General features: G+C 37.8%; 2 protein-coding genes across 2 annotated transcripts in view; one reads left to right on the top strand and one right to left on the bottom strand.

The window, feature by feature from the left end:
- The first annotated feature begins 8,174 nt into the window (after positions 1-8,174).
- LOC126190064 (ARL14 effector protein-like) lies at positions 8,175-10,305 on the top strand. The gene is made up of 2 exons (XM_049930994.1): positions 8,175-8,823; positions 10,241-10,305. The coding sequence occupies exons 1-2, from the start codon at positions 8,175-8,177 to the stop codon at positions 10,303-10,305; spliced, it is 714 nt and encodes a 237-aa protein (XP_049786951.1).
- A 5,835-nt stretch (positions 10,306-16,140) lies between these two features.
- Positions 16,141-17,624, bottom strand: part of LOC126180174 (ADP-ribosylation factor-like protein 6-interacting protein 1) — a 71,903-nt gene continuing 70,419 nt past the window's right edge. The window contains exons 4-5 of the mRNA XM_049924671.1: positions 17,250-17,334; positions 16,141-17,168 (exon numbers count right to left, since the gene is read on the bottom strand). Coding sequence (XP_049780628.1) covers positions 17,050-17,168; positions 17,250-17,334 — 204 coding nt within the window. The 3' untranslated portion in view covers positions 16,141-17,049. The remainder of the gene's footprint in view (positions 17,169-17,249; positions 17,335-17,624) is intronic.

Raw genomic sequence — 17,624 nt, 5'->3', positions numbered from 1 at the left:
CAGATTCAGACATCAGAAATGAAAGAAGAACATGAGTATGCAGTCAACCCGTACCACCAAGTTACACTCAGTAGACTTCAAGGGCAGGAATGATTTTGTAAATATAAAATGCTTACCGGGAAGAATGGGAGCCCCGAGTTTCCTAGGCACTGTGTGTGTGTGTGTTTGTAACAGGAGCTGAACTGTCGAATCTTGGGGACTGAGACACAACCGCACTGAGAGAAATGAGTCATGAAGGCAAATGACACACCAGAATTTAGGTAGGTCTGAGAAGAGAGAAAAAAGCAAGACCTTCAAAGCGAGGAACCAAAATACATAAAAAGCCATGACACCACCTCTAAGGGAAACAAGGAACAAAGATGAGCAACAGATGAAAAGAAAGAGTGTCTGTGTAATGGTATATGAATAGGCCCACGACAAGGAAAGATATTCAGTATTGATTAAAGTGCAGCACACAGATCAACGAAGGAATAGTGTAGAAGCAACAGTTACAAATAGGTGTTTATTTGCCTGCAACCTTGGTGACTGTGCAGGGGCACTTGCATCATGAGTATTTTGAATACCACAGAAGAAGAAGAAGAAGAAGAAGAAGAATTCAAATTGAAATGTCCAAAACTAAAGATAAAATCAGACGAGGAATGCAGCATGTGAAATATAGTTTCAGTGGATCAAGAGACAGGGTCGAAAGTTAGCATACTAAAGGAATTGGTCTGAGGGGATTACTTAAAGAAGAAAGGACTTCAATTATTGAACTGTGTATTGCATATTATGATGTATTTCGCCTGCCTAGGGAAAGATTAATGTATACTGAGATGGTGAAGCATGTAATGAAGTTGAAACCAGAGGCCTGAGATACAGCGATAAATCTCCAACAATATCAGCTTCCAGAGGCACAAAAGGAAGCTTACTGAAATGAGATAGGTGCAGTGCTGAGGAAGGACATCATTGTGCCATTATTGAAGATTCTATAGAAGATGGGTCCTTCCAGAAAGTGAAACTGGTGAATAGTTTCAGACTACTTCAGATTAAATGGCATCTGCATTAGTGCTGTATTTCCACTACCCTGTATTATAGATTTTAGGTAGCTAAGGGGGATCCAATAAGTAACGCAACACTTTTTCTGAAAGCTGACAGGTTTTATTCAGGGTTCCAATACACCATATTATTTCCCACTCTTCTGGCTACAAAATCCTAATTTTTCAACATGATCTTCGTCAAATGTGACAACCTTATGCCACCTTACTGGGAGGGCCTGTATGCCTGCATGGTACCACTCTACTGGTCCATGTCAGAGCCAGCATCAATAACCTCACAATCATCCACATACTACTGCCCACGGAGTACACTCTTCATTGGGCCAAAAAGATGGAAGGCTGAAGATATGAGATCTGGGCCGTAGAATGGATGAAGGAAGAACAGTCCAGTGAAGTTTTGCGAGTGCCTCTAGGGTGTGCACAGACTTTTATGAGCATTGTACTGTCATGAAGGAGGAGATGTTCATTTACATTTTTGTGGAGACGAACACACTGAAATCTTTTCTTCAGTTTCCTGAACGTAGCACAATACACTTCAGAGTTGACCACTGGACCATGAAGGAGGACATAAAATCCCAGAAGGCCATCGCCGTGACTTCAGTGGCTGGGGTGCAGCTTTGAACTTTTTCTTCCAAGGAGAAGTGGTTTGGCACCACTCCAGGTATGATTACAGAAGTGTCCTATGTGGGTGACATCAATAGTGCTACAACTAGCGATGTTTGAATTCACACGTGTTTGAATCTTGTTGCTGCAGCACACACAACAGCCACCCGTCTTCTTGGCTAAGCAGTGGAGCAGACGCGCCGCCAGCTATAAAACACTTATCATCCGATTTTAAGAAAGGTATTCAGTGAAAAAATTTGATTCTTCTGCATCTTACAGCTTCATGTCTTTGCTCGATAAAGGTCTGAATTTATTTTCGTTATTCGTCAAAGTTATCTGCTGCACGAAATTTTTAAGAGTTTGCAGAGAGAAAATCACACTGCATAGACTTTCTGTATAGTTCATTTTAGGCCATACATTATTGCTTATGAAATGTAACCAATATATCTACATTGTATTTAAAGTTGAGAGTGGAATGACATATTTTCATTCTTGAGATATTGGTGGTTATATCCGTGGACGGATCGCTCATGGCGCGTCCGAATCCTTTCCTGCGCTTCAGGAATAAATTGGTTGTAAAAATCGTTGTATCTCAAATGGTTCAAGATATCAAAATGACATTTTTTTGGGAATGGCAGCACACAGAAAGGACTAATTTATCTTATGATTAACACTCGATACGTTTTTGTCAAAGGTACGAGCAGAGCAAAAACAAGACTCCCTATAAATTACACCATGAGGTTTTGTCCAAATTTTCATAGCCAAACAAAGAGAGAGAAACAGGCAAGCGCTGTATCAAAGTGACCAGCATGAGGTCTAGTTTTGCATGAAAATATTTAATTGCTTGAAAGTAATCAAGCTAATTAAGGAAAACTTAATTAATGAGTTGAGGAAAAACCGAAATATTTCATGAAAAGCTGCTGCTGCAAGCAAGTAAATGAAGTGTGAAAAAGTTCATCTGTTCAACCTCTAGATATTTTGCACATAAAAAAGATACATTGGTGTGGTATTTACATGGCAAAAAGGCTTCCTTCGAATCAAGTTCCAAAGTTAGCATTTCTGAGAACAGAAGACGTCTGGGAGGCAAATCAAGTGTCAGTAAGATCATGCTTTCTGAATAAAACTTTTGAAAATAAAAAAATGAAATTGGTCAAGTATTTTTGTGAAATAATTTGTATAAAAGAAATAAATAGATCAGAGAGAGATTCTACATGCCTTTGAAAGATGCTCGAAATCTGAACAGAAAATGAAGTGCATCAAATGTTTCCCTAGTATTTTTTATTTCATACTTTTAGACAAAATTTCTTTTCAAAAATTTTGTATGCTTTACTTTTACAGACTATTTACATTAACTGAAACACTTGGCCTTAACATTGAGTTTATTAGGAATTTAATGCGTGTTATATACTGGAGTAGGTGTGTGTATGCTTAAAGATCAAGTACTTTGGCAAGACCTTAAAAATATACTTAGAGATGCAGTGTAAACAGTGTGCATAAAACTTATAACACAGGATTATAACTGAGATACAATATAAGAAGTATCAGAGATTGAAACAAGGTCTTCTCTTACCCACCATTTCCAACTGGTACTGCCGTTGCACCACAGATAGTTCTCAGGCATTAATAACATTTTTTGTATTTATACCTAGTCATTCTTCATCATTTATCAACTGTTAAAAGTTCTTGACCATATCTGCCTTTAATTTATTGACGGGAGTCGAAAACTCCTCTCTCATTCACTTGTATTCGAATAATTTGTCTAGTGATCTCCACAGTTCAATGATATAAAGTATGAAGTTCTCCATGAAGATTTTTTCCTTTGTAGATTTTATGCACAGTTTTCCTTTTTGCTTTGTTTTCTTAAGTATGCCTTACTCTCTGGCTACAGCATTTTACAGTTTAGGGGTGACGTTTTATAGAAACAGCTGGTCCACTCTAAACAGCCATCTTGTAGAGGGCGATGGTTGCTTGCATGCACGACACCCAAGCTTTACACCCGATTCTGCTGCTTGTTTTTGGAGTGTGGTGTATCCAGACATCGCTTGCTTCTGACGCTTATGTAGGACATGGCCGTGTGGCAGCAAGCTTCCCAGCAGGCACATCTTTGAGTACCCATCTGGTGGACACAAGTGTCAGCATTACCAACAGACACATCCAGTTAAGCAGCAAGGTGTTTGTTTGGGATAGCTCAGTCACCTCGAATGAGAGTGTCTATATGTTCCAACATTGCGGGAGTCATAGCTGCATGCAGCCGGCCAACATGTGGGAGATCAAACAGGTTTGCATGACCTTGTTCCGATGATACAAAACCTCACCCAATGAATTACAGGGTTTTTGTTCACTGTGAAGTCTCCGTAGACATTCTGCAAGTGCCTATGAAAATATGTGATGCTCTTGTTGTCCACCAAAAGAAACTCAATGACAGCTCTCTGCTTGGAATGCACTTCCATTACAGACACCATTTTGAAAACTACATAAAGCATAATTACATATCGGAATTGCATGAAACTATAGAGTTGAAACGAGAATATTCCATGAAGTCTCATAACAAATTCCACATCTCCTCAACCAGAACTGGCCGAGAAAAATACTGTGTTGCATTTGTTATTGAACACTCCTCATACTTCACCACTTAAGACTGTGCAAAGGGCTATAACCAGATGCTGTTGAAGAACGATGATAGAGAGAAAACAGCCTTCTCTATTCCAGAAGGCCATTACGATTACTGATCGAAACAACAGACAAAGGAGCCACTTTTTAAGGAATAATGAACACTGTAATAATCAGACTCCAAGGACACAAGTTCTTTGTATATTTAGATGATATGATTGTATTTGAAGCTACATCATAAATGCATAATGCACATACTTGGAGAAGCGTTTGAGATGTTCTGACAGCACAGTATGAAATTGCAGATTGACAAGTGTGAATTCTTACAGGAAGAGTTAATATACTTGGGGCACATAATTACAACAGAAGGATAAAACTGACCTACAGAACGTGAGTTTGATAAGAAGGTATCCAAAACCAGTACCATTAAGCATTATATCAAGGACATCAATCAGATAGTGAAACCGTTATGTGAATTACTGAAGAAAGGAGCAAACTACGAGCTGTTGATTTGGTTGGAAGCAGCTTTTCAGAAACTGAAAGAGAAAATAGTTAGTCCTCTGATCTTACAGTACCCTCATTTTACAAAACAGACAATAATTACAATGGACACTAGCAAACAGTTGATTCAGTGCCTTATTGAGGCAAGGAGAATTAGGACAGGATCTGAAAGTAGCCTTTGCATCCAGGATGCTGAATTGTGTTGAGAGAGGGTCTAGTATGATCACGTGAGAGCTCATAGCCAGAGAGTGGGCAGTAAAGCACCTCTGACCTTACGTACGGAAGAAAATTCTCTGTAACCTACTGACCACAAAACCTTGAAATGGTTGGCACATATGAGTGATACGTTGTCAAGATTAATGAAATTCAGGGTTAAACTGGCAGAATATGACTCGGAGATAATACATAAAAAGGGACTGTAAAACACAATCACAAATAGCAGAGGACCCAGCTGCAAGAATTACGGATGTGGAAGAGATAAATGAGAAAGAACAGGACAACCAGCAACCAGTGATTAGTAAAGAGAAGAAATGAGCCATTCTGAAGCAATTTCATGGTTTGGCAATTGGTGGACACCAAGTACTCAGCCACACGCATGACCATATAAAAGGATACAGATCAAAGAGAGGTATGAAGAGTACATTCGAAGTTGCAAGTGTTGTCCGAGGAACAAGATTACCCAGAATAAGGAGAAGGTGCACTTACTGCTGATCAGAATACCTAACGAGTTGATGATATTGACATAGTCAGACCGCTTCAGGTAATAGAGAAAGGGAACAAATACATCCTAACATTTCAGGATATCCTCACGAAATTCGTTGTAGCAGCGCCTATAGCACAACAGGGTGCTGACACAATAGCGCGAGTCTTAGTACAGAAAGTAACTAGCAATTATGGAATACTGTCAGTACTACTGAATAACCAAGGAACGAACTTCCTATGTGACATCTTAAAGAAGGTTTGTCATGTACTAAAGACTGGGAAAATTCAATCTTATGCATACCATCCACAAACAAATGGAACAGAACACCTATGCCATTATGAAGAATAAAGCAGGAAAACTGGGCTGATTGGATGCATTTGCCACTTTTGGTTATAACATCACAACACAGTCATCAACTGGGTTCAATCCATTAGAGTTATTTTTTGGGGGAATACACAAAATATCCAAGATCCTACATCGGTATCCAGCCAAAGTACAATACAACTACGATGATTATGTAACGGAACTAAAGGAACGGGTGTGCCAGGTGTATCAGACACCAAGGAGTTTTAATAAGGAATGCACAAAGAAGGTTAAAAAGTATTATGATCACACTCAAAACCTCAAGGAATTGCAGAAAGAAGACAAGGTATTATTAAATGATGAAAGTATGAGAAGAGGGTTGTCAAGGAGGTTAACAAGCTCTCGGAAAGGAGCTTTCCGTATTGTAAGGGCTTGTGAACCAATTTCAGTACTCCAATCAACAAATAAGTAGTTCGTAACAGTACACTTGAACAGATTAAAGCAATTCTTTTAACTTTAGAAATTACATGACGTGATGAAGTTTAATCGATGTGTTCTGAAATATAAAGGACAAATAATAGCCTAAATTCTATGTCAAAACTGATTAAAGAGGATCTTATGTATGGGGTCTCTGAGACATACCGACTCAGGGTCACTTTGCCTCTGTTAGCCTAACGCTGTTAACAATAGCAAACAGGAAGAAAGGACAGTCACAGAATATGTCAATGAGAAACAAAGTTGGAAGTTTAGATGTTCAGAGATTAAGGGAAACCTCTCTAACTTTACAGATGGTCCCAACGATGATGCCGCTGGGAGCCCTTTCAATGAGTAAGTGAACAACAGTGATGTCAATCCAGTATAAGCCAGTTCCACACTGCCCAGAGGTATGCTATGATGTGGAAGGAAAGACATGAATCACCAGCGTGGTGTGTAAGATTGAGACATCCATCAGTTTAGGGAAGTTAGAACAAAAATCTAACAAGACAATACGCATGACCCACACTGCCATAGCACATTGGGACAAGTACAACCAGATAGCAGGGCTGGGTTCTAGGAGAATAGTACACAGAGGAAATGGTGGAAAGGCAGGACACGTGAGAATCACAGCCATTAATTAAGCAACTGTCACATAATGAACTATGGCATAGGCAAGCACTTGGAAACTACCAGACTAAAACAAGTGGAAGAGGAACAGAAGCAATTACTCCACCTAAGGCAGGAGGAATTAAAAATAGTGAAATCCACAATAACTGACTTTTAACAACACAGAAGACTCCGCAAAAGGTACACCGATATTCTGTGGACTAGTAAGTAGAAAATTAAGAAACAAGTGAATAAATTTCTGCATGGAACACACCAGCTAAGCTTAGAGACAGATGATGCAATTGATAGTAATATTTCAAGAATTAACAGGAGAACATGAACAGCTGTTGGCAGCCATTGTGAATGCACAGAAAGGGATATTAGCACCCCATATCATCAACCCTGTATAGATGATAGGATACCTGTGGTTAAACAGGGATGACATCAGCAATGAGAAGTTCCCACATGACCTTAAAGAAGAGAAATGGATGTAGGGTCATTCCACACCAAGTGGTCTAAAACTGAAAAAAGTTCCCACCATCATGGTCTCCAATTTTCGTCAAATTTTAACTGTAGCTTTAGTCAAGTGTTGAAGTAAGTTTCCCAAGATTTCAGGCCTCTAGCTGCAATAGCTGCTGATCTAGACCCCCTTGTCTGAAGTGTACTTAGTCCGTGTGCATGCAACATAAAAAAAATGTCATATTTGGAGTCTAATAAAATCGAAACTAATTCATAAGAATGGTTAGTAAGATGCGACCCTGTACAGTTTTTTTTGCTGATTCCAACGAAATTATGTATAACATTACTCATGCAAACCCCGGTTAAATAACTCGACTCAAAGTATACTTCAAAATTTGTCGTGACACAACGCGACAAATTTTGACCAATATTAAGACTGCAATGATTTCCTTGCAGTTGAAGATATGGACTTGAACTTTTGGCCAAGCTTCATGCTTGTGCTAGACATAATGCAGCCGGATTTGCAATGATCCAGGCCATATGGTCGCCCTGCAGTATCTCTTCAAATTAGGCAGTGTCAGCACAAACGGTAAAATTTACCAAAGTTTCAAGCCAATTACTAAAAAATAGTTGGCCTGAATCTGCTTGTGAATAGTATCACCTAAAAGAGAAACTCTTGCTCTACAAGACTGACATTTGTTTTTTTTGCAACGCGACCATTAAGTACTCATTAACTCACATCAAAGTTGTTATATTTTGTATGCGCGATGCACTAATTTTTCTTCATTTCTAGGAATTTGAATCTTAATAGTCGCTTAGAATTACTGATATAATTGGATATTTCATTCGTGTTTTATTCAGTGATTGGCCAGTGAGAGATGTCAGAAGTTAATGAAGAAGAAGAATCGTTGGCCCCCTGTTCAATTGGAAAAGATGCTGCTGCATCAAAGTGCCATGTTATCTTCTATGCTAAGAAGACTGGATTCAAAGCGTTTAGTGATTTCACAGAATGTGACCAGAAATTGCTTGTTTCGCGTTCAGAAGCCAAACTTGACGAAAATTCCATCATTTGCTTCCACCATGAAGCCCTCTTCCTACATGAATATCAAGCGATGCAAAAGAAATGTTGCAATCCATTCAAGAAGAGGAATCACAATGTAAAAGCTGGACTTAGACTGCTTGATAATGAAACAGCTGCCAAACTTTGCCTGTTAAAGAAAAAAGAAGTGATTGATATAAAACCTGGTCAGAAGCTTTGCCCTCGCTGCATGTCGGCACTGAACCAAAAGCTAGAAGATTCATCATCACTATCAACCCAATCTGAACAAGATTTCACAACGGATGAAACTGAACCAGCCATCAACAAAAGTTTATCATTTATTGGTGCTTCACCATTGAAAAGAAGACAACTAAGTAAAAGAGATAAGCAAAGCTATGCAAAAAGAAAGATCTTGGATGCACAAAGTTTAATTGGGAATCAAATTGCTGCTGCTGTAGGAATCAATTACGATGAACAGCCAAGTTCAAGTAAAAGTCGCCCATGCAATAATTGTGCAGATCTTGATAATCTTATAGAAGAGTTGAAAGAAAAATGTAAAGTGTCAAATCGTAGGACAAAAGTTCAAATATTGACCTTGGTTCCAAGAAGCTGGACAATTAAAGATACGACAACAGCATTTAATGTATCAGAAAGAATGGTAAAGCAAGCGAGAAAACTGAAGAATGAGCAAGGTGTTCTAGCTTTTCCAGCAAATCGGCAAGGAAGGAAGCTTTCAGATGAAGTTGTCCAGAAAGTACATGACTTTTTTCAAGATGACGAATTCAGCAGACTTTGTCCAGGGAAGAAAGACTGTGTGCCTGTGAGAATTTCAGGAACAAAGGTGTACAAGCAAAAGCGGTTGTTGCTTTGCAATTTGAAGGAAATGTACGTGTCTTATCAGAAGCAAAATGGACCAGAAATTGGCTTCTCAAAGTTTTGCGAGCTTAGACCAAAATGGTGTGTTACAGTTGGCTCTGCTGGAATGCACTCAGTTTGTGTCTGTACAATACACCAAAATGTCAAGCTTATGCTCACTGGTGCATCAATCAATGAAGACTACAAGGAAATTCTTAGCAAAGCTGTTTGCAGCTTGGAAAACAAGGATTGTATGCTTCATCGTTGTGAAAACTGCCCTGGTCCAGAAGGTGTAGAAGCAGTTATTGCAACATATTTTGAAGATAATGACCCTGAAGAACTGATTGAGTACAAACAATGGATTCATACCGACAGGGATACTTTAGAAACAAAGCAGCTTTCAACAGAAGAGTATGTTGAAGATATTGCAGCAAAAATTTGGAACCTGTCTTGTCATCACTACATTGCCAAGCATCAAAGCCAGCACCTGAAAGCTCTCAAAACTGATTTGAAAGAAGGCGAATTCATAATACTAATGGATTTTGCTGAAAACTATTCATTTATTGTTCAAGATGCAGTGCAAGGCTTTCACTGGGAAAACAGTCAAGCAACAGTTCATCCATTTGTAGTCTACTACTGTGAAAACGAAGAGGTGCAATGTGTGAATCTTTGTGTTATTAGTGACTGCCTTCGACACGATACGATTACTGTCCATGTTTACATTGGAAAAGTAATCAATTACCTGAAGATGCAATTTTCCAAAATAAGCCACATCCACTACTTCAGTGATGGTTCAGCTGCACAATATAAGAATTTCAAGAATTTTCTCAACTTATGCTATCACAAAGAAGATTTTGAAATAACAGCAGAATGGAATTTCTTTGGAACAAGCCATGGAAAGTCGCCTTGTGATGGCATTGGAGGCACAACAAAACGGTTGGCAGCAAGAGCAAGTTTGCAACGTCCATATGAAAACCAGATTCTAACACCCAAAGATCTTTTCAACTTCTGCAATGATAATATCAATGGAATCAAATTCTTTTTCATCAGCAAAGAGGAAGTTGAAGAAGAAAAAGCTTCTCAAGAAGAAAGATTCCTGCAAGGGCACACTCTAGCTGGCACAAGAGAAAACCACCATTTTTTGCCCATTGATATGACGACAATTAAGGTCAGTAGAGTTTCTAATGATGCGACATCTTTTTTGGCCAAAATTAGTGCTGCTGAAGTAGTAGTTCAAGTCATGGATCTTCAGCCTGGGCAGTATGTTGCTTGCATTTATGAAAAGAAATGGTGGATTGGAAACATCGTTGAAATCTCAGTCGAACAGAAAGATGCTTTCATAAGCTTTATGCATCCTCATGGTCCTGCAAGTTCATTTTATTGGCCCTTAAGACGTGATACTTGCTGGATTCCAGAACAACTTATCATTGGTGTTATTCCAGCTCCATCAGTGACATCATCTGGTCGGCAATACAGTTTTCCTGAAAGCATTCTCTTGCAAATCAACGATGCTTCCAGAATGATGAAGTAACTGAGGAAGACAGGCTTGGGAACCTGCATAAAGAAACCCACAATCAGGCTTGGGATCCTGTGGTAAAGACACCCTGTAATCAGGCTTGGGAACCTGCAGTAAAGATACCCACCCGTGGCTGTTACTGCATGGCTATCGGGCGTGGCCCCTATGGCGATGGGGATGCTGGTTTTATTGTGATAACCAGTAATGGCTCAGCCATCATGGACCAACGCAGGGCACTGCGCACACAAAATATAAGATACTTTGACCTGAGTAAATAAGCACTTAATGGAAGCGTTGCAAAAGAAAAATATATCCATCTTGTAGAGCAAGAGTTTCTCTTTCAGATGATACTATTCACAATTAAATCCAGGCTGACTATTTTGTAGTAATGGGCTTTGAACTTTGGTAAATAAAGCCATTTGCGCTGACACTGCCAAATTTGAAGAGATTTTGCAAGGCGACTATAAAGCCTGGGTAGTTGGAAATCCAGCTGTATTATGTCCAGCACAAAGATAAGACTTGGTAAAAAGTTCAAGTCCATATCTTTATCTGCAAGGAAATTATTGCAGTCTGAATATTGGTCAAAATTTGTCGCATTAAGTCACGACAGAATTAGGGGTACACTTTGAGTCGACTTGTTTGACCGGATTTTGCATCAGTAATCTTATAATTAATTTCGTTTGAATCAGCACAAAAAACTGTACAGGGTCTCATCTTACTAACCATTCTTATGAATTGGTTTCAATTTTATGAGACCCCAAAAATGGCATTTTGTCTGATGTCGCGCGCATGCGAACTTACTACCCTTCAGACAAGGGGGTGTAGATCAGCAAGTATTGCAGCTAGAGGCTTGAAATCTTGAGAAACTTAATTTAGCACTTGACTAGTGCTACAGATAAAATTTGAAGAAAATTGGAGACATGATGGTGGGAAGGTTTAGACCACTTGGCATGGAATGACCCTGTAGGTTCCTCCAAATGATAGAAACTGAAGTGTTCATAACTGACACATACTCGTCCTATGTATTGAAAGTACTCTTAGCAGAGAACCAAGTTTTCGATTTATACGGGTTACTGCCACAACCCATAAAGTGAAAGGAGGATTGGTACATGTATTTGGCTCCAGAAATTATCTTTTAACCGATGATGCCACACAACAGGATCAACCAGAAAAGCAATAACACAAGCTCAAAAGATATGTAAGTGTACGTTTGTGTTAAAAACAACATGGCAGCACAACCCCTGCAAGACAGGATCTCTCTAAGCAGCTGCAAGATGTTTCAAATAACTGTATCAAGAAAACTGTAGCAATCACAAATAGTATTTGGACTCCCCTAGAATCGAATGAATGAATCTATGTGGTCCCCAAAGAGAAAAATTAACACTTTTATGTGATGGTCAGGTAAACTGACATTCTTATTACAATTTACAGGCTATGGCAAGCGGACTATACTACATACCCAACAAACTGTGCGAGTCTTTCAGGACATACCACCCATAACAACATATCCACGAAGGGGGACCAGTCCAAAACTAAAATGCAAGCAGGTAGTGATGAAGACAGAGAATTACACTTCCCCGTGCCTATGAACATATGTTACTTGCAGGATATAAAAAAGATATGGCAGTGGATGCATAAATTAAAAAATAATCTAGAGTAACATAAAAGAGTAGGAGAAACTGAGATATCCACTTAGAAAACACGATTTCTGTTTGGGTGTTAGTGTCCACCACCTCAATTCTGTAGGAGTTAGGAGAGATATTTAGACATTTCAGACGTAGCATCCAGTACAGAAAATGTTGAAAGAAGACAAGCATTATGGTCGCGTGTGCACTTTCGGCAGTTACTCATTATGCGCAGGGATGACAGCTACATATTGCTCCAACATACCATTGGCACAAAATTACGAATGTTCTGGGATTTTTTGAACTGACCTCATACATTTCTGTAACACAAATATGTACTACAAGTAATCACCTCTTTCTGCAACCTTAATCTGTGATCTTGTTTACGCAGTAGCGAAGCACTGTGTTAGGAATAATTTCTCTTAGAGCATCCACCTATGACATTTTTCCATGAGCTGGATCACAATCCCACCCCAAACACACACTTAGGGCATCCACCTATGAGATTTTTCCATGAGCTGGATCACAATCCCCCCCCCCCCCCCCACACACACGTGTGTGTATGTCACGACCTACATCAGGTTGCAACACTGCAGTGCACTAATATCATGGGATAAACAAGAACTAAATTTTTTCCCATTTCAATTCATATTACATCTTACATTTTTAACCACACCTTTTTTGTGGCAGTACTATTTAGTTTATATAGAATAAACACCAAACTTCAGATGTGTGACAAACTGACCACTAAATACATTCAACGTACACACCATCATGATCTTTATTACATAGCATTAAAGGATTTACAGATGTTCTGGGCTGAAAGTAACAGAAACTGAACCAAAATTTAATTGTACAAAGCAACTAACACTGCAAATATGTATAAAATTTTATTTCACATAATTAAAGCAGACTCAGCATTAAACGAACATGGAAAATATTTAACTACAGCTGATGCAGCAGATATGACAAATAGTACAAAATTTATGTTAGAAAGCTATCAAATCTACAAAGGAACTTTATAAATAGTGGGCCTGTACAATCACTAATACCTTAGTTTAGCAGTGTCTATACCTGTGGTGAAACTTCATGACAGAATAAAAAACTGTGTCAGACTGGGACTCAAGCCTGCACCCATGCCTTTTACTGAATGAGATGCCGAGGCAATACTCCTGATCTGCCTTCACAGATTCATTGGTCAGGTATCTTTTTCGTTTTTCTAAACTTCACAAAAGCTCACCTGCATGCCTTGTAGGATTAATGATCCTAAAAGAAAGCATACTGATGGGAAATGGCTTAGCAACAGTCTAGGGGTTGTTTCCAGGATGGATCTTACACTCTATAGTGGAGTGTGTGCTGATTTGACTGGTTGCGGCCATAAACATATAGCTACATTTTCAACACTGTCCTGCACAATCAAGAGTCAATATTGCTCACAGTGTTTCTGATTTAGAATACATAGGACTGTAACACTTGTGCCAGCATGATGATACTATTCAGGTCTTCGGCAAGATATCGAGGATATTTGAAAAAATATTTTAAAAAAGCAGTTCATGCTATGGTCATGAAAATATTTTGTGCATCTGCAATACTGCTTTGTTAATCATTTACATTGGTGCAGGGAGTAACCACGTTCCAGTCACAGAGCTATTTGCAAATACAACACAGAAACTGATGAAGCCTTAAAGCCTGACTGTCTGAAACAGACTGGTTATCAAATACGACTGTAGAATTATAACTAGTGGCTGTAAAATATTTAGAGGGAAAAGTGATCTTAAATGCCTTCATAAGTCAAGCAGCAATGAAAATAGTATAAACCAAGTGATATCATTTTCCATCCCACTAATGTTATGCATATATAGTTAAAAACCCTGTCGTTGAATTGATGGAGATACGTATTACAACTATACGAAGATGTGTACTGTACAAAGATTTTACAATCTATTGCTGACAACACAAAAAAGAAATGTTTCATAGTGCAGTTTAACACTGTGTACAAAACTTTGTACATATTCCTCTCAGTTGACCAGAGGGAAAAAAAAGTGTCATCCATCTGTCACATATGATCTAAATTAATCAGTTACACAAATTATTAATTACAGTGAAGTGATTCTATAATTTCAGCTTTCTGTAGTCAAAGCGTACACACTACTCTTCAACCGCTGAACAACTGTAACTTATGAATGTGTTCATTAATTTGTGCAATGAACCATGTACTACAAACATTTTGTAATCAAGGTGTCCTGCAGTCTATATGAAGCTGAGGAATGCCTTTATTTGTATATACATATAAAAGGTTGCCTGTTTTATTATTTATTTCGTTTTCACCAGACCAGCCCTCATTGGTAACAGGAAGAGGACACACTGAAAACTAATTAAAACTTAAAAAACCTATGAGGGCAAAACAGTAAATTCACAACTGCTGACAATGAGCTTATGGACTGGTGCCACTCTGGCTAAATAAAATAATAAAACTAGCAGCCTTGTCTATGTACATATGTGTCATTCATCAAGAACAAAGTACTGAATCATTCACTGGATGGAGAGCATTATTTTGAAGAGGATACAATACTGTCCTCACAAGATTTCAACGTACATTGTGCATAACTGATAAACCACACGTTTCAAATCAGCATCCATTTATATGCCATAGCTTTTCTTTAGCTCATTTTGTTTCCAAAAAACCAAATGTCACAAATTATTTAGGGGTAATCGGAGGGAACAGCTATTCCCAAATTTTGGCAAATCTCATAGTGTGCTCTCAATTATTCCTTTTTTAGGATATCAGTTTTAAACAACAGTAATACAGTAATACCCCTACAGCAAAAAATGAAATCTAACTGCATACATTAAGTTCAGAACCCAGCAGCATGACACTTATCTCAGACAGAAAAACGGCAAATAATGGACACCACAAATGTGACAGTTAAATCTATTTTGCAATGGTACAAATGTTCATCATTTATGGCAAAAATCCACAAGGGAATTAATTATTTTATCTATTTTTATTCTTTTAAATGAGATTAACTCTTAACTGCCTGTTAATGGGCTTAAAATCAGCAAGAGCAAGCTGTTTTGTGAAAACTGTCTCCTGCAACATGTTTCTTCCTTTTTGTCACAGGGAAATAGTATAATCTAGTACAGAAAGAAATTCTGCCCACCAAATTCTATGTAGTCACTTGCTTCCTTTTCACTTTTCCAGTCTCTACTTCTAAGAACGGTGTTCACATCTTATTTTGACGAAAGACTGGTTCATAATACCAAGTTACACATGGGAAACTATGTTTATCAGCAAAATATACATGTCACACAGTGTCACATCAAGAAAAACAGGGAACCAGAAGGCATTTCAAGTCCAGGGTAAGGTATTACATTTCAGGACATCCCACAAGGCACAGTCACTTGAAATACGGCAGCAGGAAAGGCAAAAATCTAAGTGAAAATTAATATTAAAAAGAGTTACTGCAGGGAAATAAAGTAAAAATCAGGACATCAACAAAAATGGAAGTGATAAACAGCTCACATCTTGTGTGTTGTATACATGTACTGTTTACATGTAATTTTGTTGTCAAAAATTTTTCAATACATATAACCCTATTATGCCCTTCGTGGAGTTTCCAAGATAATACAAAACTATGATGACAATATGGAACTGAGTACAAAGGCAACGGAAATACTCAAAGTTTTCAACTTCTTAGTTTCTATGACCACTTTAAATCTGTCTTGTTTTGACACATGGAAATAGTTTTAAACAGTATGACACATTCAGTGATGCATCACCTGACGAAGATGGCAAATATCAAGTCAAGTCAATGAAAAAAAAATTCTATTCAGTAAATATTACACACACAAAAAAATGTTTACAGGGAACACTCAGTCTTTTTCACATATAAAAAGAAATCGCTGAAGTGTTTGTGCGCAGTCAAACAAGGTGATATAAAACTGAAGTAATGCATGTTGTACAAAAATAATTATGTTTAAAAGGATTGCCATGCAGCATTACAAATTTACACTATGACTAGGTTGCATTATGAGATTTATGTGCAAAATACATATAAACATACTAATCTATTGGCACTCTACTTAACTTATGGATTTACTGTAAATTCAACTCTAAACAGTTCTGTATAGCAATGAGAAATATTCAGTTACTGGAGATGATACTGCAGGGAATACAAATAACCCTCTTTCATGTAACAGATTATGTTGTGATGAGATTGGAAAACAAACATGTATTACAGGAGGAGTTGGTCTATTGACTTAATTGCTTTGTAACTTAGAGATAAAGATAGTACATGATCATGAGGAAAGGTTACCAGTAACATTGCTGACATTTGTTTTCCAATTTTTACAGAACTTATCTAATCAACTACCTGATGCAACTGAAAACCAACTGCTCTTATTTCTAAAACTTCCACATAAATAGTCAACAACTTAACAAGATAAATACATAATAAATATTACTAAAAACCTATCTTAAAAGCAGGCAATATCAAGTCTCAAACATTTATTACCAAAACTGTTTCCATTATGCTTGGAGCAAGCACACTGAAACATCACCTGCCAATAGAGAGACAGGGATCATTTTATTCACACTGTTGCAAGCACTCATTTTTAATGACAAAATCTAAAAACAAACATCACATTAGATAATTCCCAGTACTCATACTGGGTAATTTATATAAGCATAAACCACATACACAAAATCAATGTCTTCTTCAGTTCTTTTTCTGTTTCACTTTTGGGTCGGAAGATGGTACAAGTGTAGAAATGTGTTTAAAATATTTCCGGAATAAAGGGTGGCATCTCAATCCAGGAATCATAACAATAGTTGTCACTGCAAATAACCAAAACATAAGTCATTAATACAAGTTTGTGGCAGTTTCTTTCCAAACATGTACCAATGTTTTGAACTTACCCAGTATATAAGTCAGAAGCAAATTATTCATCACGTTCCCCAGCCAAGCGAGAAATGTCAGGGCAACAACAACAGATGTGTAATACTGAAATCAAAATAATTTAGAATTAGTGTTTCAAATAGTGAGACACCCAGATTTTCTGCATGAGACATTTCCTTTGTTACTAGCAATGTACCTTTTGCAACAAGTGAAACCTCTAAAATCTGTTGTAGGACATAGTATGCAAATTGTTAATTTTTTGTTATCTTATTAGTTCAAAATAGAGATTACTCACATTTTAAAAGTTGCAGCCTATTTATGAGCTACTAAATTAGAGATATTCTACCAAGGTGAACAGAATAATGTGGCATGTCTAATGACTGGAATGTCATTAG

This window comes from Schistocerca cancellata, chromosome 1 (assembly GCF_023864275.1).
Source record: "Schistocerca cancellata isolate TAMUIC-IGC-003103 chromosome 1, iqSchCanc2.1, whole genome shotgun sequence".
NCBI classification, from domain to species: Eukaryota; Metazoa; Arthropoda; class Insecta; order Orthoptera; family Acrididae; genus Schistocerca; species Schistocerca cancellata.
Note: the sequence above shows the minus strand (reverse complement) of the source record. Positions and strands in the feature narration are given on the sequence as shown.

Coding starts and splice junctions, on each gene's coding strand:
- LOC126190064 (XM_049930994.1), top strand. CDS start 8,175: ATGTCAGAAGTTAATGAAGAAGAAGAATCGTTGGCCCCCTGTTCAATT. Junction 8,824..10,240: donor CGATGAACAGCCAAGTTCAA/GTAAAAGTCGCC, acceptor CTTTTTCATCAG/CAAAGAGGAAGTTGAAGAAG.